The following is a 24,306-nucleotide window of genomic DNA, read 5'->3' as shown; positions in this document are numbered from 1 at the left end:
CAACTATAGTTCAGCTGGACATGGCATTACTGGTGATGTTGATATAGTTGAAAATGAGGACCTCAAATCATTTATTCTAAAAGGTCCCAAATACAGAGAACCTCGGTCTTTTAATTGGCGACAGAACTACATCTCTATCATGGATTCTATCGAAGATTATGCCAGACGATTGGCTAAATATGAAAAAGAAGAACTTGATACATTATCAGAATGGGTTAAAAGCATAAGAGGGATATTAAAATATCGCATTAGACACGTGAAAACACAGTACGTGCCATCTATCTTTCTGTGTTAAGTAAACCAGAAGTGATAAAAGAATTACATAGGTTACATGAGGAATATGCTTTGGTTCCAGCTGACAAAGCTAGTAACAACATTGTCTTTGTTTGTAAGGCTCATTATTAAAAATGTATTTTAAACGAACTTGGCATTAATTCCACTTCTGGTAATCATAGTTATACTCCAACTGCCCTTTCAAAAGATGAGATTCTTCAAAACCATGTTTAAGTTCTAAACACATTTAATATCCCAGTCAATGGGTGGAATGAATATGAGTTACCGTACCTATATTCGATTCCTAAACTACATAAAAACCCTCACCAACAAAGATACTTTGCTGGATCCAGTATGTGCTCTACCAAGCCCCTATCTTTGCTCCTCACGAATATATTAACAGCTGTGAAGGAGAAACTTCAAACTTACTGTGCGACTACATACATGTATACCAGAAGTGGTGTTAATCAAATGTGGATTCTAAAAACATCGAAAGAACTTTTAGTAAACTTAAAATCGCAGAATTTGTTTCCGAAATCAATAACATTAAAACCTATGACTTTTCAATACTATACACGACCATTCCTCACGATAAATTAAAGACTAGACGTTTTTGACATCATATACAGTTGCTTTTTCAACAAAAACGGAAAACGGAAATATTCATATCTAGTGAACAGTCATTCAAAAACTTACTTTGTTAAACACTACTCTGATTCCATGCACAAGTACTCTGAAGTTGAAATGAAAAATATGATAGAGTTCCTCATTGACAATATCTTCGTGGTCTTTGGTGATCAGGTCTGTCAACAGTCTATTGGAATTCCCATGGGCACGAATTGTGCGCCTTTGTTAGCTGACCTGTTTCTATATTCATATGAAGCAGAATTTATTCAAAAACTTCTACGCGAGAAGAAAATGATATCTCACTGTGGCCTTCAATTTGACATTAAGATATGTCGATGACGTTTTGTCTATTAACAATAAGAGCTTTCATTGATGTGTCGATTTGATATATCCCTGTGAGCTCGAAATAAAGGACACCACAGAGTCGTCCACTTCTGCTTCATACTTAGATATTTTATTGAAAATAGACATTAACGGCAAACCAACGACTGATAATAGAAATGAAGGAACAAGGACGATATTCTTTATTAGTTCAGTGTTGAATGGAAGTAACATGAAAAGACATACATAAAAAGATAGCTTTCAGCAGAAACTGTTTGGAGTAGGTCGGTTTTAACAGCACAGTCCAGAATAGTGAAAAGCTTTATTTTTAATCTAACCTTGAATCGTTAGATTCTAGAATGCCTGCAAGTTTGGTGTTTTATATATTGTAGACAGTGTTCGACGCCATTTAAAAGATTTTTACAACATTTATAATGTATTAAAAGTAGTAGTAACCTTAATAAAGCACGTTTTGTTTTACTACCAATAATTGATGTCAACATGCAAACTATCTGCATATATTTAAACTTTCCGCTTCACAAATCGTCGTTAAGGATCCACTTAGTGTGGCCGGTCGATAGGGGATGGTTACTCCCCCTAGGCACCTGATCCCGCTTCTGGTGTATCCAGGGGTATGTGTTTGCCCAACTCTCTATTTTGTATTGCTTTTATGAGTTATCCGATTGATCACTGTTCGTTATCTTCACCTTTCACTTTATGCTTTTTACATCAAATTGTTTCAACGACAAACACGAAATTGATTAATAGCTGGTACGCAGCTCAGTTAAGGCTATCCGAGAAAATCAGTGCTGTTATAAATGTACCTCTGTGCACTTCGTACCATATGACTTCACAATGACTAAGTACGTCACAACATACATGTTCTGATAGTTGTATCGCGGTGAAAGTGTCATAATATGTTGTCCTTATTTACTACTGTTATCAAGTGATAAGCTGTATACGTGAAAATATATCCTGTCAAATATATATATATATATATATATATATATATATATATATATATATATATATATATATATATATATATTATTACTTTATACTTTATGAGATATCAAATCATTCTAAAAAATTTATATATATCATGCACGAAGGTGATGTTTATATTATATGGTGACCTTGAAATCGCCCCTATTCTGAATGACTGATGCGTTTAAAAATTCCCTCATGTACATAAATAATCTCATACTACAGAAACTGCGGTTCACCTGCTATTAGAAACAATATATTTTTTTCTGCTTTATAATCTAAATATATTTATGCGTTTGAAAAGTGCGGGGAGCAGTTTCTGACTCGTATATTAACGGTATGATATATATAAGAATATGGACAACCCCGGTAATTCGCTGATGACTGTTGATATGTTGTTAAATTACAGCATGGTTAGTTCGAGTATGCATTTGCTCCCAAGACTTTTCATGTTAAGGATTCTTATTTTTTTCTGCGTATATCAATAAAAATTCAGCTCGTTACCCGCATGAACCTGAACGTTTGTTCACAAGTAAGGCCTCTTGCTTTTGTCCAAAAACAAAGTGTTCCGTGATATCTAAGTGACGTCACGGGAAATTACCATGAGGAGAATATACGGTAGCTGAGTCACAGTCAACATATGGGTAGTATTGTTTCGGTGTTTAACCGTAACAAGTGTAATGATACCTGTGAATTTGAGGTGGACTTTCACCCCATGATTATTGTGCATTTGACTATGGACGCCCTTAACCTAGTTGCGTAATTATAAAAAATATATATTCCTAAACGATAATGAATATTTGCACAGTAACTGACTCTGGTTGTCTGTGGATTGTTGGATGTGATGTTTGTCTTTGTATTTGAATTTTGTTATAATAATAAATGCACAAGTGCTTAATTTTATTAAGCTATAAAAGTTCTGTATTTCAATATTTTTAATTTTCATTTCCGCATTCATTCTCCATTTTAATACTTTTCCGCCAATAAGAGGTTATTTCTTCCTTTAGCGAGGTAAAATCGCTTTGCTCAGGTTACCATGGGGTTTAGAAGAGGGTCGAAATATTACATTTATCATAAAGCATATATTCATAATTAATTATCACATTGTATACAAATCATTATTGAAAAGATTTTCCTGATAGAAAGCATATGCAGGTGATAGTGGATTGAGTAACAAGTGGTAAATCCATTCATATTTTTTTAAAGTAATCTTATCAAATGTTTTCAAGCATGTAGATAACGTTCATGACATGATTTTGAAAACTTTTACGGGGTTTGATACTAATAATTAACATATTTATTTTGATACAGCGTTCATGGTCGTTGTGATCGGTCGACGGGATGATTGCGTCTCTTAGGTATATGATCCCAACTATGGTATGTCTAAGAGTTCATAATTGTGTTGCTGTTAATTCTGTATTATTTAGGTAAAGTAAACAACCCCTAAGCACAATATAATACCCTTACGGTATTTTGAAGTTCATACCTATCAATAAGAGCTGAAGATAAGCAACCAGAGTAAGTTACTGTCAACATATCCAGTGTTGTTTCAGGGATATACATTGTATACTTTTGTAAATACAAGAAATAACCGATTTCAGTTCGTCATTGACTCAATCTGATGCAAAACACATGATATATAATATATTTGACATTGCATTTTTACTTCAAATAAGTTGTGTTCATTTGATCAATAACTTTCTGTGATATCATCCAAAATTGGTGACGGCTCTTTATAAGTAAACAATTATCGAAAGGAATGCAATCCAATATGTATAAACAGAGAAATCGTAAAATTCCCTTTTATTACGAGACATCAGAATGAATACAATTTAACGCTAAATAAATAATGTATCTCTTGCAGATAAATTAACATTTCCAAAGCAGTAGAAATACGTACATATATTATTTAACGTTACAGTCAGAGAGGATCTGCCTGTAGAATAATTGCAAAGGGACTTGTTGTATGACACAAAAGGAAATTTGACATTTACAGCTCAACATGTTTGATTTAGGATTGCGAACATTTTGTACATCTGTGGTTTTGACTATTGTCAAAATTAAGCATACTGCAGCATTTCAATATGGATGTGGAGCGTCATTTGAACAAGACATGGCGTACGATAGCATTGTTCCGAACGATGAATATTTCTACATTAACTCTTTCACTGGACTCGATATATTCAGCTGTTCTTCGATCTGCCACCGTGAGCGCCCTAATTGTGTAGGACTTTTGTACAATGGAGAGCAAATGAAATGCAAATTGCTACAGCGCAACCTGAATGAGACCAATAAGGACGTCAATGCCACAAAGGATGAATGGGAATATTTTCGCAAAATTCGAAGAACGGGAGGTCTGTGTACAATTTATTGTGTTTGCATCAGTAGTTCCACTGGACTAAGTAGCATTTTCATATAATATATGAGCAATTCCAAGCAAAAAGAAAACCTTACGTGAATTTCTTTCCAAAATTATTTCTTGATGTTAAATGAATATATACACCATGGGTATCATTCCCTAAAAATATCAAATGTATATTCATTGTCGTTAATATTTCATAGGTAATCAATGACCATAACTATATTAAATGAGCAATGACGTCGTGTTTTTTGCTCTGACATTAAGGCAATTTTGAGAAGATGATATCGTGTACTTCACAATATGAATATGTGAAAATTGAGAGCATTAAATGCCATAAAAATACAATATTATGAGTCGGGCAAACATGAATCTCTGAAAATGCTAGTTTACCGGAGCAAGATGAAGGACTTACGGTAGGTTTGACCGGTTAACAGGGAAAGCTTAAGCCTCCTAGACACCTGATCCAACCTCTGGTGTATCCAGGAGTCCGTGTTTACCCAACTCCCTATTTCGTGTTATTTAAAGTAGGTTTGACAATTCGTCAATGTTTGTTATCTTTACCTTTCGTGCTTTCATCAGAAGACTGTTGAAACCCCCGTAACATCGATTTGTCGGATGCCTTGAATGAAAAAGTGATCAAAAGCAGATGATACTTTTGAATCAGTTGGAAGGCATAAACACCATATGCAGCTTGTATGGAATCGATTGTAAGATCGGGTTTTACACATTTATTTCGACTACGGATGACTTCATTTAACTGATCAAGATATAGGGCTTACGGTGGGTGTGAGATCAGCCGAAAGGAAATGCTTACTCCTCCTAAGCACCTGGTTCCACTTCCGTTAAATACAGGAGTTCGTATTTGCTCATGTTTTAATTTTGTATTCTTTATAGTATTTTCAGAAAATACTACTTACAGATTAGATTATTTCTAACAAGTGATGACCTCATTTTACAGAGTGTATACATGTGGCAAGGACTTTTGTTTTCCTCATTTATGAGAAAAAAATTCACGTTGTTGGATTTAGTTTTGAGGAAATATTACAGATAAAGTACATGGTTTATCTGTCTAACAAATGAGGACCTTTATATTTTACAGAATGATTGACTGGATAGTGAAAATATGTTTGTGACAAAGATTTTGATATTAATACCAATTGTCGGGCCGTTTTACACTCTGATCTTTGACTCACGGTAATGGGTTGACAGGGGATGTTTACTTCTAAACATATTGAATTCTAAGCACCTGGTTCCACCTTGGTATGCCCAGGAATCCGTATTTGCATGTCTTGATTTTGTATTCTTTATAAGATTAATCATTGTCCGTTATCTATAGCGACTCTGGTGTGTCCAGGTGTCCGTGTTTGCCCAACTATCTATTTTGTATTGCTTGTAGGAGTTATGAGATTGATCACTGTTCGTTAACTTCACCTTGCATTTTTCTGAATGCTCAAGAAACAGATCACCGCATTTTCATCTCCGATTTAATATTTAGGTGTTCTACTGAAGATAAACGTTAACGACAATCTTAGAATATCACTGATTGAAGCGTATTTTTTTCAGAATGTTGTGAGGATGAGTGGACTCCGTATATAAATCATTGCTACCGTTACAGCAACACCAAACTTTCCTGGGACGACGCCAAGGTCATATCTCTTTCTATTTTAAGCAATTTTCCCCAAATGCCTACGCACTGTAACGTATAAATCATTTCCTAATTCATTTTGGTTTCAGACTGCATGTGAAGATCAAAACGCCTACCTTGTTCAGTTGGAGACGGCGGAGGAAACTTCTTGGCTATTGACAACTATGTTACCAAACGTCGGTAGGTAGGAATCATTATCCTGATCAATCACAGTAGCATAAGCTTAGGTGGATATGTGGGTGATCTATATTGCTTAGGTAAAGGTCATAATCATATGAACAAATCGTTTCCAGATAATGAGATAATGGCATATCATATTAGTATATATACTAATTTTTCACAACTTATCGACAACTAAGATTGTCACTGTCTTATTAATTAGGTCAATCATTGATATGATATGTCTCTGTATGGTATCTCATATACTATATGAATACAAGCAAGGAATCTTCTTACATGACCTAACGGTGGATCTTCATCCATGACATCTGTAAAGAAAAGCTGAATCATCCAGATAATATACTTTGTAGTTTAAAGGTCAAGGTCACAATCATATACAGGAAATGTTTACTCCTAACCCTAGCAATGAATATTCTTTTCTGCACGTCTTTTGTTTGATCAGGTTTATATATTTTAACACAGGACGACCAATTTATGATAGATATGATTTTGTACCCTGTATCGGTTACACGGTATTAATGAGAATGAGATCATTTATAGAACTGGTGGACCGTTTTGATCACCCTACTTGGGTAGGAGCAACAGATTGAGAAGTTGAGGGAACTTTTAAGTGGATTGTTGGTTATGGTGACATCACTTCGCTACCTTGGCACAGAGGACAACCTGACAATTCCTATGGCGGACAGGACTGTCTCACTGTCATGCGCAGTGCACAGTTTGATGACTCAAAGTGTGCTCATGGACTGGTTTTCGTGTGCGAGAAGCAACAACCGATTTGAAAATCCTGATTTATCAATAGAAATAAGAATGTGTTTTACAGAAACATCCGGTCATTAACTACTCCTGGGGACCTGATCCCACCTCTGGTGTGTCAATGGGTCCGTTTTTCTCCACTCTTTATTTTGTATTCGTTATAAGAGTTATGATATTGATTGCTGTTAGTTATATTTACCTTTCATATGAGTATTAAAAGCGGCATGCAGATGATATAAATTCCATTTTTCCATCTTTAAAGTTTAAAATCCTTAACTAAGGTATTGATAGTGGTAAGCAAACTTTGAATGTCTGTGATTTACAAGAAAGACACATATCTCACAAGCCTTTGTTATCTAAACATTGTTCGTGTCTTGTTTTTGTTTATATAGGTCATATGTATTAGTAAAAGTTTCTTTTAAAGCATATTTGTTTTTTCAATGTCTACAGCAGCTACGTAGGTGTGAGTAGATTCTGTTGAAAGTCATGAGTTGTACGGGATGGATAGTCAATGTTCCGACACCGATGACATCCCGTTAGTAGATACTATTCAGGCATACATCTTTGAACCTGACGCTATGCCAAATCTAAGACTAATCCCGTTCTCAAACATTAACATTACAGCAACATTGACGGACTCGGATAGAGATCCTGGTCCCCTAAAGGGTGAAACGTGTTAGTAAATATCTATCTTATCATAGATTACAAATTTCGTTCGCAAACATGTAGTGTTACCTTGTTGATTATAATATTCTTTTTAAAGAATTATAGATCTGTACAAATAGAGTGTAACAAACATTAGTCAATCTAATTAAAATAAGTTCTTCTCTAACCGATACACTGGAGAAGGGAGAGCATATATGGTTTTAATTTGGACTAGATTGATGCAATAGCCTACAGTGTGTCGAATGTGTAGAGGAAAGCAGACAATTTACCGATATCGATTTAATGTATCGATTTCCTTATCAGGGGGTACCGGATTTGTTTGTGTGTTTGTTTGTTTGAGAGAGAGAGAGAAGGAGAGAGAGAGGGAGATATATATATATAGATATATATATATATATATATATATATATATATATATATATATCAGTCTTCGCATTGAGAGAGACAAAGATGATGACTTTTCATTTAATATATAGTCATAACCTCTACCTTATAATCTTCTCAGTCATTACTCTAAAAATATAGTGGAAGTGGGGCAGATACCCATTATATAGCTGCAGTTTCATTTTACTACGTTGGCACACATCATCATTTTTTATAAAAACCACCGTATTCTAAAATTCTTGACAATTATTAACTAGGCTTTTTGTTTTACTTTTTAATCAGGGGGTAGTAATTTCACACATGGTGTCAATATTCATAACTTCAAGTGGAGGAAGGGGGGGGGGAGGCAGTAAACCAATATATCGTTGCATATGAAATTAGATGTGCATGTCTATAAAAAGAGCATGTTATACAGAAATTCCTGCGGTTGACAAACCCGTGTCGACTTACGTCCAGTCTGAAGAACAGTAAGCCTATCAATTTGTAAACAGAAATGTCGATAAAATGAATAAAATGGGCTAGAATGCAATACGTAGGTTCGTCATTGAAGGTGGTTTTCCATTGGATTGAAGTAGTTCTAAGTTTAGAAAATTTCTCTGAGTTGCTTTGTTGGTAAAAGTAAAGAAACTCATTTCTGTGTCTATTGTTACAGCTATATATTGTACAACACAATATAATGAGACTTGTAACTGTAGCCTGCTTGCTGTATGTGATGTCCACAGCTTGTTCGAATGTCTTCATGCTTTTTCGCTTCACAACGATTGACATGTATGACGTCACATACTAATGGCGCGAACATCTCCAACGAGAATATGCATATCTGGCTTCTTACAATTTCGATAGAAAATAATTACTAAAGCACGCTTTATATCGAAACCTTAATACTTGGACGAGTTAAAACACCACATGCTCATATATATTTACAAGGAATAAAAATAGTGGTAATATCATTTAATGAAAACGTATTAGAATTGAAAAAAAAAACACATTGAAAATACAAATAGGGATACAACGATGTTGTGCGAAGACTACATTGTACACAAAACACATGTTATTAACCAAGTTGATAACATATACAAGCTAAATAAATTGTCTTGCGTATAAATACAAAATTACACTACAAATCATTTGTACTGTTGACTCGCAATGTTACTATATCTAAAACAAACCAGTTACCTGCAAAATCGAGCTACTGCAATCAATATACAGTAATTAAACTTTTATCAGTTAAACATTTCTCTTCATGTAGTAAATGAAAAATATAATACCATATTTTTTAAATATCGGTCATTAACACTAAGGTACTTTTAGGGATCTTGTGTGTAGCCTACGTTGTATACAATAAGATATTATATATGGTAACGACCAAATCCTAGGAACAATAGTGTATTGCGTTTAGATGCAAAAGTAATCAGATCAAGTTAGATGTACATCACCTTTAGGAAAATATATTTCACTAATTTTGAATGTATCCTTCATGCGGAATTAACTAACATAGCAAAGGCATCCTCTTAACACCCCGATGACCAGATTTTTTGCTACAATCTATTACTCGTGTAAAAGTTTTACAATATACCCTAGGTTGCCCGCTAAAATACAATACACAATGCTCGATGGTAGTTGAAGAAAACGTGCTAAAACGGTAAAAAGCAATGAAAATACAGATAGGAATATATGTATGTTGTGTTAAGCCTACATTGTATATGATAGATGTTACTCACGGTACCGTATAATTTTACAATATGTTACTCACGGAGATATATTTCAATAATTTTGAATTCCGGCGAAAATTAAATGATATAAGAAAGACGTGCACTTAACCCCCCCCCCCCCCCCCCCCCCGATTGTCTACTAGATTTATTACAATTGTTTCTTGTGTAAAACTCTCCAAGTATAGGAGGCTTAAGAAATAGATAATGACTCGAGAGGATTATGTTTCGTGAATGGATACATCATTGTTTCGTCGCGAAATTAAAGTATCGCGAAATAAAAGTGTTCTACAGTATACTAGATGGTAACAAAACGTTAACAACGCTAAATTCGTAGCAAATATTCTTTAACAATTTCAATCTGTAGAGATTAGTTCTCTTCACCATTTCTGCAATCTGCTGTCAAAACTATTTCTGTGCGATCCGCCCAAAGATTTGAAGTGATGGGAAGTAGCATGCGGGATAAACGAATCCTTGTAAGGACGAGGGAAAATGGCGTCCTGTGGTGTAGATACCAACATGTCCCTCCAGTTTCTGGATTCGTCACCATTTTCCTGTCGTAGCTGTGATTGTTTATTCCTGTAACAATTATCCAGATTTGATTTTTTGACAATGTTGCATTTTATTTTACAAATCAAACCACAGGGGCTAAGCCCGTTTCAGCCCATACTATGTGATACCATCAATATAGAAAGGTGTCTAACTCTACCCCAATCGCTTCAAATGTCTAAAAATTCTTGAATTAGGTGTGGCATGCATAATGTGCTTATCTCCTTGCACACATTAACGTTTTAAATACTTGCATGCAAAATTTCAAGTCACAGGTTCTAAAAATAACAAATATACGTCATCGATCTCTAGATTTGACTTATTTTTACCGATTCAGATCAACGGATGGGTTTTCGCTTATGTCAGCAGCAAATTGCAGACTAGTGTGGAAGATTTCAGACCTATCAATTAAATTGCACATCAATTATACCCTACATACTTCCTCATATTTGAATAATGCTCTTCATGTAGACGTTACAGGACTCATTTTTTTCTTTAGCACCATCAACTGTTGACAAGACCTGCCAATTTAAGAAAAGCTCTAAAGACCCTAGAATTAATCAAAACATTATTTTTGTGATATTGCACCTGTGAAGTTAAACATTAATTTTTGGATTTTTTTATTTTTTGGATTTTGTTTATTTTATTTTATTCTGACTATTTTGACCCATTTCCCCTTCCTTAAAGTTTTAGGTATTTTAGGTATTTAGCGCGTTTCTCAAAATGGTAGTTAGAGTCAGGAGTGGATGTTTTGTAACATAAGCGGTTTAGACATTTGAAGGGAGTGGAATTGTTTGTAGGTCAGAGTCTTTCTATATTTATGGTATCACAGAGTTTGGGCCCAAAGGGATTAGCCCCTGCGATTGAAACTACATTGATAGCATTACGACGACCACATTGTACACTCAATTTCTCATTAGCTGTAGTTGAAATGTAGTATATTGTCACGTCGATAAATACTTACGGTTTTCTACAATATCTGGCCACCATTCCAACGATGACAAATAAAGCTAGTAGACCCGCAACAGAAACAGATGCTCCAACAGCCAGGTGTATATTCGTGATTGGAGACTGTAACGGTTCTTCTGTATATTTTGTTGATGTACTTTCTGTTGTCGTGGATCTGGCTGTGGTTGTTTCTCTTTCTCTCGTCGGTGATGTAATGGTCGTTGAAGAATCAGTTGTGGATCTTCTTGTTGTTGAAGTTGTTTCTGTTTCTGGGGATTTTGATGTAGTAGAAGTTGTTTCTGTTTCTGAGGATTTTGATGTAGTAGAAGTTGATTCTGTTTCTGGGGATGTTGATGTAGTAGAAGTTGATTCTGTTTCAGGGGATGTTGATGTAGTAGAAGTTGATTCTGTTTCAGGGGATTTTGATGTAGCAGAGGTTGTCTGTGTTTCTGAGGACATTGACGTAGTTTCTCCTGATGCTATTTTCGTGGTTACTGTTGTTATTCTATTTGTCGTTGAGACTTCATCATCTGTTGTTGCTATTAGTGTTGTGGCTGATGATGTGGATTCCGACGCTATTGACGTTGCTTTTATTGGATCTGTTGTTGGGGATAGGAAAGGCATTGCTTCAGTTGTTGTCTCTGTTTCTGTTCTGCTTGATGTAGACTCTGACATAGTTGATTGCTCAATCATAGCTTCGGTTAATGAAGAGGTTTCCGTCTGTGTAGACAAGAACATACTTATTGTCTGTTTATCTGTTGTGCTGTGTTCTGTCGTGCTGTCTGTTGTAGTTTCAGTAAATGGTTCTGTGGAGCTTTTTGATTCAGTCTCTGGAAAAGTAGTTGTGTCGAGTGTTGTTGTCGACATGGATTCAGTTGTAGTCTGTCCACAATCTGCATGATAAAATAACCATATAAGGTTCTTGTTTTCAAACTCTTTGGAAGAAGAACTTTGAAACAATGAAAAAAAATGTCAAAAATTATTATTTGCTCTCTGAATCGAATATTTGTAAACTTACGATGATCATCATATTCAACAAACGATACATTTATTGCATCATGAAAGCGAAACAAGGCACAACTTGCTTTGAAAACTTTGAATGATCGATCATACACAACGTTTTGAAAATGATATAGTTATGTACACCGACCCTCTTCCCTGACAATGTTGTAATCACAATGTATGCTCGGTATTACACAGAATGTGATTTTACATTGTCATACTTCTATCTGTGTCTTTTACGTGAAAGGTCTTTACAGCCCAGTAGCTAATTACTTCGTTACTAGCTTGAAAATACGGATGTATATTTAATTGCCGTTATAAAATTTAGAAATTCATTTCAAAATTAAGGAGTATATCCCTCATGCATAGCTTTCATCCTTGGACGAATTTGGCTCCACTTTTTGGCACGCTGTTTTTGGCTATATTTAGCTCTAAAACGTCATAGTTATTTCGGATTTTAAACATTTCGGTTGAGCATCACTGAAGAGACATTATTTGTCGAAATTCGCATCTGGTGCATCGAAATTGGTACCGTATAAGTTTTACATTAATGTATATGATGTCAATAAGTCGATATTTATTTGTTCAATTGATCATATGTAAACCTATCAAGAGTTTCGCTCAGAAAGCAGTGTTAACCAAATGGAATATTAACAACCAAATAAACCACTCAATGACTTGAATGGCTCTGACAGCGATCTTTTGTCACTATGAAAGGCGAAGATAACGAACATTGATCAATCTCATAACTCCTATACGCAATGCAAAATAGATGGTCAGGCAAACACGGAGCCCTGGATACACCAGAGATGGGATCATGTGCCCAGGATGAACAAGCATCCCCTGTCGATCCGTCACACGCGCCACGAGCCACATATCCTGATCAGGCAAACGGAACCATCCGCAGTCAAAATCAGTGTGTCAAGAACGGCCTAACAATCGATATGAAACATGCCAGACAGTATTTGACCCAATGATAGGTTGCATTGACGAACTAGATCGTTATAACGACAATATAACTTACGAAATGCTGACTTCAATCGAGACTAATATTAAATAAAACTAAGAGAACGAACGGTGATCAATCCCATAGCTCTTAAGAGAAGCTGTCAGTAATCATGGAGAAGTTTTGAAAAGTGCAAAAAAAAAATATTGAAAAATTCTACAATTTTAACCAGCGTTATTGATAAAACCATTCAAAACGCATGTGTAAGTCACTTAAACTCAAATAACACAGAGTTATTGATCACTTTGTTGTTACCATGGTGACAAGGACAAAGTCCTTGAAAAAACAGTGAAATGTACCTCTTTAAAGTCCAAAATAAATACAATTAAAATAATAAGATGCATATTTTTTTAGTTTAAGGTAAATGAAAAAGGCTTATATAAAATTTTGTTGAAATAAGAAAGTTAAATATCTCAGCAAAAAATGGTTGCCATGGCAACCAACATACCTTGTATTGTATACAGTCAAAAATTCAATAAAACAATAGAATTTTGAGCTATTTTTTTTCTTCCAGAAACGCAACACAATCGTGAAAGGTCTTTCATATAGAAAGAAATAACAAATGTTATATTTTTATTCAAAAAAAAAAAAAAAAATAAATAAAATCAGTTAAACAACTTTTAGTTTTTTGTTACTGACCTTACCAAAAACACCAATTTTTTTCATGTTCAGCTACATTTTCGAAAATCTATGTAATTATTAGGCTAATGATCTAATCTACGTCAAGAACATTTGCCTTCTGTGTGCATCAATTACTTTCTAATGACATGCTAAATTCTATTGAACCTTGAAATGACCTTATCCTACAATCTCAAGGTCACATACATTAACCAATGACCTTCATATTTAATCAGTTGACCTAAACTGCATTTGGATTTAATTTAAACTTGTATGTATCTTTATCTACTAACGAAGCTGTGCATTTTTTTTTAAATCACATATTGCTTTGGTTTAAATATATTATAGTTTATATATGATTGCACCCATGACAAAAGGTCTTTATGGCATATTCAAGAGAACAAAGAAATAACGTCAAAAAGATTTGACGTTGCGTAGGCCTAGCGCCATTACGTAAAGATGCATATCCTCATGTACACGCACATGATTCAAAACCACGTGTTAGATTTAGGCTAGTATGCACGTTTTAAACCAAACAAAAAACAAAAACAAAAAAAAAAACAATAGGTTTAGATAAAATATTTATAGAATTTCTGATATTTAATTTTAAGAATCTGAATGTTCTGCGTCGGTTTCTTTCGGCAGCGGACCGGCAAAAATAAAACATGTAGGTAACAGCAGATATAGCAGCGCAAATCCATGAAGGTTCATCTAATATTGTGTTTATTTCTTTGAACAATCAATCCCGAATGAATCTGAGGTAAAAAAAAAAAATCATAATTTTTAAGACAAAAGTTGAATCCACTTTCTAAATATTCATGATCCGCCTTGGCTGCGGCAATGTTTACACTGTCAAGTCGATGTTAAACAGACGATTTGTGATACATCCCCCAATTTATTAGGTTATACCCTATCATTATTGATTATACATAATTTACAGACTAGTAAATAGTCATGAAAAAGTTGAATATTTTTGGGTTTAGTAAATTCTGTATGAAAAAGATGTGCGTCTGGTAATCCTATTTATAAATCCAAGAGAGATAACTCTGAGACAATAACTTAGTTACCTCACCCCAAAGGAAAATGAAAGGTGTTACTTTAACCAAATATGAAAAGTTCACTTGCTAATCACATGTTTATTAAACAATCATTACCAGATGCAAATATATCACATTAGACAGCAGATTTGAAGTCAAATTGTGCAATCTTCGTAACATGATATCTAGGATTTATATCGTTGTCCGGTTTGATAAATTCATTTGAAGCCGACATTAGGGGTCTTCGGAAGATGAATAAGTTATTAACACATTTACAGTCATTCGTCTAAATTTGAGAGTTTCTGACACATATTAGGCCTATAATTTTCATGGGGGGAGGGGGCAGTAGGAGGGGTGTTCGGGATAAAAAGAAATAAAAAAAACCGCAGAGGAATTTCGAATGATTATTGACAAGCAATCAAAATAAAAAATAAATAAATAAATAAATTAAAACACCCCAAATGCAAGGCTATAAGAATTGATACCTAAATAGTGTTGTCATTCCCTAACTTCGAATGCAAAATCGGGGGGGGGGGGGTAGGTAAAAACAAAGACAAAATTAACGTATCAAAAATACGACACCTTCCCCTCCCCACCTCCATCCTGGTTCTACGTGCCTGGTTTTAAGAGTATAATTTAGGAAACATTTATTGTGATATCGAAAACAAATACTCACTGAAAAAAGAGAAATTGATTTTTTGACACATACATGTAAGATGTTGGAATAAGTAGGCCTCAAGTATTTCTATATCGAAATATCTATGAAGTGTATTGTTTTATTACATTTGAAATATGGATGTGGTCTAAAATAAACGAATTACAGAATTTGTAATTGGGAAACGTGTGTGGTATACTCATAGCAAAATAATGATATAGGAATGGGATATTTGTTAGAGGATCTACCAACAAAATACCACCCCTTCTCCCTTCTCATCAGAACAATCCACATCGTTACGTATACAATAGTTTGAAATAGGAATTACATTATAATAGAAATTACATTTACCATTTGATAGAAGATGAATTATTTCAGTGAGAATGAAATACGTTGAATACACAAAAAGTACGTCACAATGCATGTTGAGTATGCAAGGTGAAGATAACGAACAGTGATCAATCTCATAACTCCTACAAGCAGTACAAAATAGATAGTTGGGCAAACACGGACCCCTGAACACACCAGAGGTGGGATCAGGTGCCTAGGAGGAGTAAGCATCCCCTGTATGACGCAATATGAGGTGAAAATGTGACTTCAGCATTGATACTGATTGAATGTAGAAAATTATTTAGATATTCTTTGGTTTTTTTTTTTTTAAAGAGAAACAAGTGTTCTACACTAGACATACTTGGAATCTTATTTACCGGTGTTTACTATTAATTTACTAGATCTATCTGTCATTGGGACAGTTTGTATGAATTTGGAATGATTACATTGATTCTAACTTCACTATTAACTAACATATCAAATTTAATTTACAGAAAAATAGGCTAATCTCTACATCACCTTTCAAGTTTCCTGTTAAATGAATTCCTTACTGACCATCCAGAATGTTTTACGTTGTCTGCAAAGTGATAGTCATTCATTTCTTCCTTTAATTCTAGAGAGTTCACATCAAGGGGGTAATAATTGTGTAAAATAGTAGGCCGTAGTGTAGAGTTTTGAGGGGTTTTACAACAAAGGGTAAATTGTTTAACTGTTTTTATTTACTATATTGGTAGTATAAATAACTGTCTTAAAAACGGCATCTAGAATTAATGTCAGCCCTGCTGCGTTTCAGAGAAAATAGTGTCTGAAAAGAGTCATAAATGCTCTTTTTGCCCCCTTAATTTATGACTTATGTTTAAGAATAATCAAGAAAATACACATTTTCTCAATTACAAGTACAATAATCTAAGTGCTTTTTTTTTTTAATTTCCATTCAATGTACTTTGTTGGGAAATTGTTTTATTAGAAATAGTTGTGAAAAGATTAAAAACTCAACATCTAATGATTTAACTGTGGGTACGGTCCGTTGTCATGGAAACACGATGCATGGTTCCAGTAATTTTCACTTTTTTAACATTGATTATTACCATACACAAAAGTGTGATAATTTCATTCAGATTTGTGATATTTGCACTTTCCACTTTTTTAAAGAAAATTCTTAATGGTTACTGACAGCTTCTCTTAAAAACAACAAAAATTAGAGAGTTGTGCAAAATGGGACCTCTGGATATACCAGGGGTGGACCAAGGTGTCTAAGAGACGTAAGAATCCTGCCTACTGGTCACACCAGCATGCACCATATATCCTCAGGCAAACGGAGTTTTCCGTAATCAAAATCAATGTGCCAAGAACGACCGAACAATCGGTTTGAAACATAACAAAGAGACTTGATAGGTTGCATCTGATCATAAGCAGAATAAGCTCTTGTGCATGGAATCATTTAAAAAATATACACTTCTTATGCATATAATAATGGGATATTGCTACATAAATATGACAAGTTGATCATGGCGAAGCTGAAATCATCCGTTTGTCATAACGAGGGTCTCTACAGCCCAGTAGCTAAGTACTTCGTTACTAGCTTGAAAATACGGATGTATATTTAATTGCTGATATAAAATTTAGAAATTCTTTTCAAAATTAAGGATTATCTCCCTCATGCATAGCTCTTATCCTTGGACGAATTTGGCTCCACTTTTTTGGCACGCTGTTTTTGGCTATATTTAGCTCTAAAATTGCAGAGTTATTTCGGATTTCAAACATTTCGGTTCTTTATGTACATAATTATATTGTTGTGTTGTTGGTTTTTCCGTAAAAATAAGAACCTTTTTTGCCATAACATGTTAATAAATTTTGTTATATAACAGTATATTATATGTGTTTTCTATATGTAGAAATTTATATGATAAATTTATATATATGTATATGTATGCCTATATACATCTAATCCAAGGGGCCCCTGGCACCCTAGGTAAAGATTATAAGGGGGTCTCTGCGGAGACTTTACCCCGAAATAGTAATGTATTTTGAAATTAAAGACTGATATATGTGAAAAAAAAAAAAAAAAAAAAAAAAAAAAAAAAAAAACATTTCGGTTGAGCATCACTGAAGAGACATTATTTGTCGAAATGCGCATCTGGTGCATCAAAATTGGTACCGTATAAGTTTTACATTATGACCCCCGGGTCAAGGTCTCTGCTGGTGGACTGCTAGTCCCCGAGGGTATCTACAGCCCAGTACCTAAGTACTTCGTTACTAGCTTGAAAATACGGATGTATATTTAATTGCTGTTATAAAATTTAGAAATTCATTTCAAAATTAAGGATTATCTCCCTCATGCATAGCTCTTATCCTTGGACGAATTTGGCTCCACTTGTTTGGCACGCTGTTTTTGGCTATATTTAGCTCTAAAACTTCAGAGTTATTTCGGATTTTAAACATTTCGGTTGAGCATCACTGAAGAGACATTATTTGTCGAAATTTGCATCTGGTGCATCAAAATTGGTACCGTATAAGTTTTACATTGAGTAGTTAGTTTGCCATTAATATCCACTTTCAATAAAAGATTTAAGTATGGATCAGAAGTGGACGACTTTGTGGTGTCTTTCATTTCGAGTTCACAGGAATTAATGGATGCCATTTCTAAGACGGATTTATTGAATATAAATCTGGGGAACGAACCCACTCTCTCTACCCATGAATGATTTTCCTATCAACATTATTACATTTCAAATGTATCCTTCACAGGACGAAACTATCTCGTTTGATAAAATTTCACTGAAAAAGCTCTGCCATTCCTTTCAGTCGACTGAACGACATAATCATATCCTATATTTAACATTAAAATGATGGTAAACATGTACACAAGATTTGAAAAATTCAGCATCAGTAGTGTACCCACACAAAGTACAGCACAGTCCTACTTCATTAGATGTGTCCAAAATCTTGTGTATCCTAAGATCTTAAATCAAACTTTAAAATGTTGAGTTTACGTGGAATGTTTTAATGTTTAATCAACAACAATGTTAACAGTTCATGTAGTGTACCGATAAGAAGATTTTCAATTGAATTTGTAAGTTGTGGTTAATGCAAAAGTAAAGGTGATTTCATGGGAAAATATGTGGTAAAATAAGCTTTAGCTATATTGAACATGTTACGAAACTATATAACATTTGTTTTGAGTCATATGTGTCCGTAAGAGTCAAGTCAGTAAGCATCAAACATTTGTTTTGAAAAATGTGAAAAGTGGTGTAAAAATGATTACTGGTGAAACTCGTATGAATTGTTCATGATACATTGTGTAATTAAATATTCAACAAAAATTAATTTACGTATTGTTACCATCGAAACCACGTGCCTTTTCGACAAAATATGATATATTGAAGTAGATCACTAGAATTTATCTTCATCCATACACATATTTATTGCTGGTTATCTTGATACTCTTATGATTGAATTCTTTATTCGGATATACAGTGATTTATTGTAATCAATATTGATAAATAAAATTCATCTTGCCCTTTGATAATTATGTTAGTTTTCCGGGGCTGATATTGCTTTAAAAAGCAGTAAATTTGATAGAATTCTTAAAAAAAATCTTCAACCATGTCAAGGTGTATTAGCATATTTTACATTTGATATGGCATTTGTTCCACAATTATCAAGAAATAAATTCGTTGGTAAGTTACACGTTGATAAAGAAAAGGCAGTTTATTTCCTTGATATGTTGCCAGCTTTACTGTCAAATCACTTTTCCTTGAAAACTCTTCAGATTCAGCAGGTAAAAGAATATGATTTTAAAATCTTAAAGCTTCTTCATTTATTAGCATTTTTTGGTTTTATTATGGAATCTTGGAAACTATGACAGATTATTTACATTCAAATATTTTTTTTCTATTGATAAATTCATTAATGAATTTAAGAATACAACTAAATCAGACCTACTGTATTTCACAATAACGGTTATGAGTAGTAAAATAAGATTGAAGTGAGGTAACGGGTTATTGTGTAATAAAAAAACAACCTTTACCTCTATTTGAAATGTACGAAAGATCTATAGTAAATTCACATAATGTAGTAGAGGAGAAATGTGAGTAGTTTTGGAAGGGAGTACAATTAAAAATAACGTGGCAGTTAACCTAAAGTTGTCATTTAATACGATGAGTGCAGGTACATATGTACATATGCAATCTTTTCCCGGGGTAGTTGTCACCACATGCTATTCTCTCAGTCCATTCTTGCAAAAATTACTTAATATTTTACATCTGGAAACGCATAGTATACTTAGGCAAACATATCTGTTTTCTATCAATCTGAGGTGGGATGGGGTGGGTGGTTTTTCCCCTTCTCTTTAAATGTGCGCCTAGCATAGCCTCTATTAATGAAATAAATTTGCTTAGGGGAAAAGAAGTACTGTTATGAAGAGCATACAATATAATAAAACAATCTTTATATAGAGTCATTAAGGTGGTGTTATCCTTAATATAATGTAATAATCCTTTTCATGTAATTTAGCGCTGACATATTCTTAAGAAGAATATTACATTGTACAGAAACCTTATCTCTGATCCTGTAAATAAAATATTTAACACATATTCTGAATTTCCTAATTCTACTGTTTTTTACCATGGCACACAGGGCACATAGCATGTACATACCACATTTTACTTGGTACACATGTTAAGTGTGAAGCCATGTTATTAGACTATGACCTATTTTTCATCCTACTCGGTTAACATGTGTGTAAAATATGTATTCGGTAGGCCGGGAAATTATTCACAGAAGAATAAAGAAAATGTATTAATTGAAGTATGTATCCCCATTGTCACTGAGAGTCCAATGAAAAATAGTATATATAGATATTGTAAATATGGGTGTTCTGTAACAGTTGATAACTATTTGGATTCAATTTTAAGCATTACGGTGAAACTGATTGGTGTTTGAAAATCAATGATTTTGCCATTTTTTTTAAGTCTGGAAATTTGTCATCTCTATATAGGATCCTCTTTAGGACAGTTGCAAAATTATGTGTGGGTTGGGTGAGAGGGGGAGACAAACTAATTGCTTTTAATTGGTAGATATATTTTCCCCCAATAATATGAAATTGTCCGATTATTCGCAATATACAATATCATTTCCAAACACAAAAAGAATAATTCAGGTGGCACTGAAATGATTCTGAACACGTTATGATTATGATATCTGAACTATATATAAAAATATTGTATTCAAATTTAGGTGAATTTCCCATTTAACAATAAGTAAAAATAAATAAATATGTGATTATCAGAACAAAGATGAATCATATTCTCATAAATTTTGCAATTAATCGGTTTCTCCCCATGGCTTAAAATGCTTTGAAATGCAAGCTTCACATACTTTTGAAACTTTCATAGCTTTTCTCTACTTAGTTTGCCAAACATTTTTATTTTTAGAAATATACATGTAAACTATAAATTTCATTTTTCCAAGGATTACTCTAGGCTTTAATTATATAGCAATAAACCCTTGCTATTTTTGAAAATAAGTAAGTGTTACAATTTGTGTTTTTATCCGTTGTCATGGCAACAATTACTTTAGAAAATTTGAACGTTTGCAATTTTCAAAAATGGGTAAAACCATTCTGAAACTAAATGAAGTAGACAACATAACATAGATTATTTACTTACAGGAAATAATTACCCCTAAAGTAGCTAAAATTTATTGATTTTCACTAGAAATTGTGCACTTGTTGCTTAGTAAATGAATGTCATTGGATAACCAACCAGTAACGCGTCCAAAATCATTTTTAGGTTTGTTTCTGTATTAAGTGAGATACAATCAAATAGGGAGTGCTTACTGATCCTAGACACCTGATCCCACCCTTGGTGTGTTTAACCAACTATCTACTTCGTATTACTTATATGAGTGATGAGATTGATCACTGTTCGTTATATTCGGCTTTCATATACCTCACCGGCGTTTGAAAAACTAAATTTTCGATTTCCATGAAATGAATGTTGTCGATTTTTACTCTGAAGTTGGATAATACAACAGTTGTGTCCATATTCATAATTACCAGTACTCTTTTAATCGGTAGACGGAAATGTCTATGAAGTGTAAATATGTGTATAAGGTTTGATTATACTAGATTTGCTGTTTTATTTTGTTTTAAAGTGTAGAAAATTACACAAGTACGTTTAATCGATAATTTTGAAGAAAAAAAAACGATGTTTTTTTTTTCAATAACGATGTCGTGGATACAATGCAAGTACATGTTGAAGCTAATGTTTATACATATTGTTTGCTATGATTTACAAAGTGCTGACAGACGCGCGGACAGACACACGCACCGTTACGTATCATAATATAACCCATCTATGAGAGTCGTATAAATGAGTTTATCATCAAACCATTCAAATCCAAACATTAATCGGTTAAAGAAAATCTGAAATTTGTAACTTATATCGATTTAATATGTTACATATACATATGAATGGATCCAGAAAATTGTCCCCGTGCAAGTATATTCCATTGTAGGCATTTGAAGGTATGGACTAACATATACCTGCAATATTTTAAAACGGAAAGTACCTACCAATAGGTAAATATATATTTTGACTATCCAGCCTATAAGTGGTAGGTGTGAACCCTATGTATGCGTGTCTGACATAACCTCTCCTAATGGAACTATGATATTTGATTTAAAAGAATACGAGGGCGTTCTGTATTGTACTGAAAAATCACAGTTTAGGATAAATGAAAACTCCTCAAAACTATCTATTTCATGTCAAGGGGTGATAATCCTGAATTGCGTAAATCTGAATAAGCCATAGGGGTTTACAAAATTTGATGACATCGCAGGAAGGTGGAATTACTTTAACTTTAAATCAATGTATATGGTACTATAATATTTGATGCATATGCATGTACAATGTTAAATGGACAGGAACTCTAGTGTATATGTAGAAAAATATGTAAGGATTATATTTCAGTAGTTGACTTACCCTCGTTTACCGTCCATTGGTATTTATCGTTTGTAGCATTGCATATTAAACATTCATTTGTGGAGCTATTTTCCATCGGACGAACGCATGCACTTTCAATGTAGCAAAACTCATCCTGTAAGGAAATATGTCAAACATAGAATTAAAATTTCTATTCAAAACGTTTTCATTTCGTTAGCTAGTAGATTACAAGAGAGAAATAGAGAGAGAGAGAGAGAGAGAGAGAGAGAGAGAGAGAGAGAGAGAGAGAGAGAGAGAGAGATCCGTAAACCTCAGTTGTCGTTCTAGTCCATATCCCATTTATTTAAGAATATTTATAGATGCATTTTCTATTTGAATGTTAAAACCGGAAATGTTTCGTGTTACATGTACTGGTATTATTCAATAAAACAACAGATGTCATTCTTAGTTAACAAATTCTCAATCGAGTTCTGTATACGAATTTGAATTTCTGACATCCGGTGGCAGATTGGAGGTAGATTCAAATGTAATTATGTATTCAATTATGTTTTCCTTGCACGCTATACCTCAATAAACTGTTCCGTCTAATAAACAATCACGATGTAGATTTCAAATGGTACATGTATGGTCTGTTCATTAATGATACCGAAATTTTGCAGGCGCAAATTCCAAAATGGCGTGCTCGTTGACGGTAAAACCCTCATGTTTTACGTAAGAATTTTGATATTTGCTTATGAAATTTTGTAGAACGTACATGGTATGTCTCTGCGATGAATAAAGAAAACGCATGTATGATAGGACTGTGAAGACAGAGAGTGATAAGACTGTCCGCGTTATAGAGTTACACTCTTATGCCTTTTGAGTGAGAATGCGAATTACGAAAGTAATTTTCATTTGTACCAGCCTCTTATGAATAAGCTCTCTGCTTTGTGATGCTTTTATCACAATTTTTCATTCCCGGTGTAGGAGTGCATTTCAATATGTCTAATTCTAACACAAATAGCAGACGTAAATATTATGTTATCAAATACAGATGTTATATTCCTTTATTAGCTATCAGTGGGCTCTTCCTGGTTGTGTATTTCACGCCGTTTTGGCAATATTTCACCCATTTTACTTTGGTTAACTAAATATAATGTGAACTGATTTAAATATCATTTTTGTTTTTTAACGGATCCCAATAAGTCTACTCTTTTTCAAAAATCATATGGTTCCCAATGATTAGAAACGTAAAAACTCGCTCTACCCCATAAGTCAGTGACCGGAGATGATTAAATCAAATTATTTTGATAACATTTGTAGTCGCT

The 24,306-nt window shown here is 33.8% G+C and overlaps 2 protein-coding genes across 3 annotated transcripts in view; one reads left to right on the top strand and one right to left on the bottom strand.

Annotated features, from left to right (window-relative positions):
- Positions 1-4,419: 4,419 nt before the first annotated feature.
- Positions 4,420-7,563, top strand: LOC130049577 (snaclec CTL-Eoc124-like). The gene is made up of 4 exons (XM_056147414.1): positions 4,420-4,562; positions 6,134-6,216; positions 6,305-6,395; positions 6,936-7,563. The coding sequence occupies exons 1-4, from the start codon at positions 4,460-4,462 to the stop codon at positions 6,983-6,985; spliced, it is 327 nt and encodes a 108-aa protein (XP_056003389.1). The 5' UTR covers positions 4,420-4,459; the 3' UTR covers positions 6,986-7,563.
- A 1,571-nt stretch (positions 7,564-9,134) lies between these two features.
- Positions 9,135-24,306, bottom strand: part of LOC125657428 (uncharacterized) — a 93,025-nt gene continuing 77,853 nt past the window's right edge. For both annotated transcript variants that reach the window (XM_056147395.1, XM_056147396.1), the window contains 3 exons: positions 23,039-23,153; positions 11,421-12,297; positions 9,135-10,486 (listed from right to left, as the gene is read on the bottom strand). In XM_056147395.1, coding sequence (XP_056003370.1) covers positions 10,288-10,486; positions 11,421-12,297; positions 23,039-23,153 — 1,191 coding nt within the window. In that variant the 3' untranslated portion in view covers positions 9,135-10,287. The remainder of the gene's footprint in view (positions 10,487-11,420; positions 12,298-23,038; positions 23,154-24,306) is intronic.

Source organism: Ostrea edulis, chromosome 8, assembly GCF_947568905.1.
Source record: "Ostrea edulis chromosome 8, xbOstEdul1.1, whole genome shotgun sequence".
In the NCBI taxonomy this organism is placed as follows: Eukaryota; Metazoa; Mollusca; class Bivalvia; order Ostreida; family Ostreidae; genus Ostrea; species Ostrea edulis.
This window is presented reverse-complemented; position numbering and strand designations above follow the sequence as displayed.

Coding starts and splice junctions, on each gene's coding strand:
- LOC130049577 (XM_056147414.1), top strand. CDS start 4,460: ATGAAATGCAAATTGCTACAGCGCAACCTGAATGAGACCAATAAGGAC. Junction 6,217..6,304: donor TTTCCTGGGACGACGCCAAG/GTCATATCTCTT, acceptor TTTTGGTTTCAG/ACTGCATGTGAAGATCAAAA. Junction 6,396..6,935: donor AACTATGTTACCAAACGTCG/GTAGGTAGGAAT, acceptor GATCATTTATAG/AACTGGTGGACCGTTTTGAT.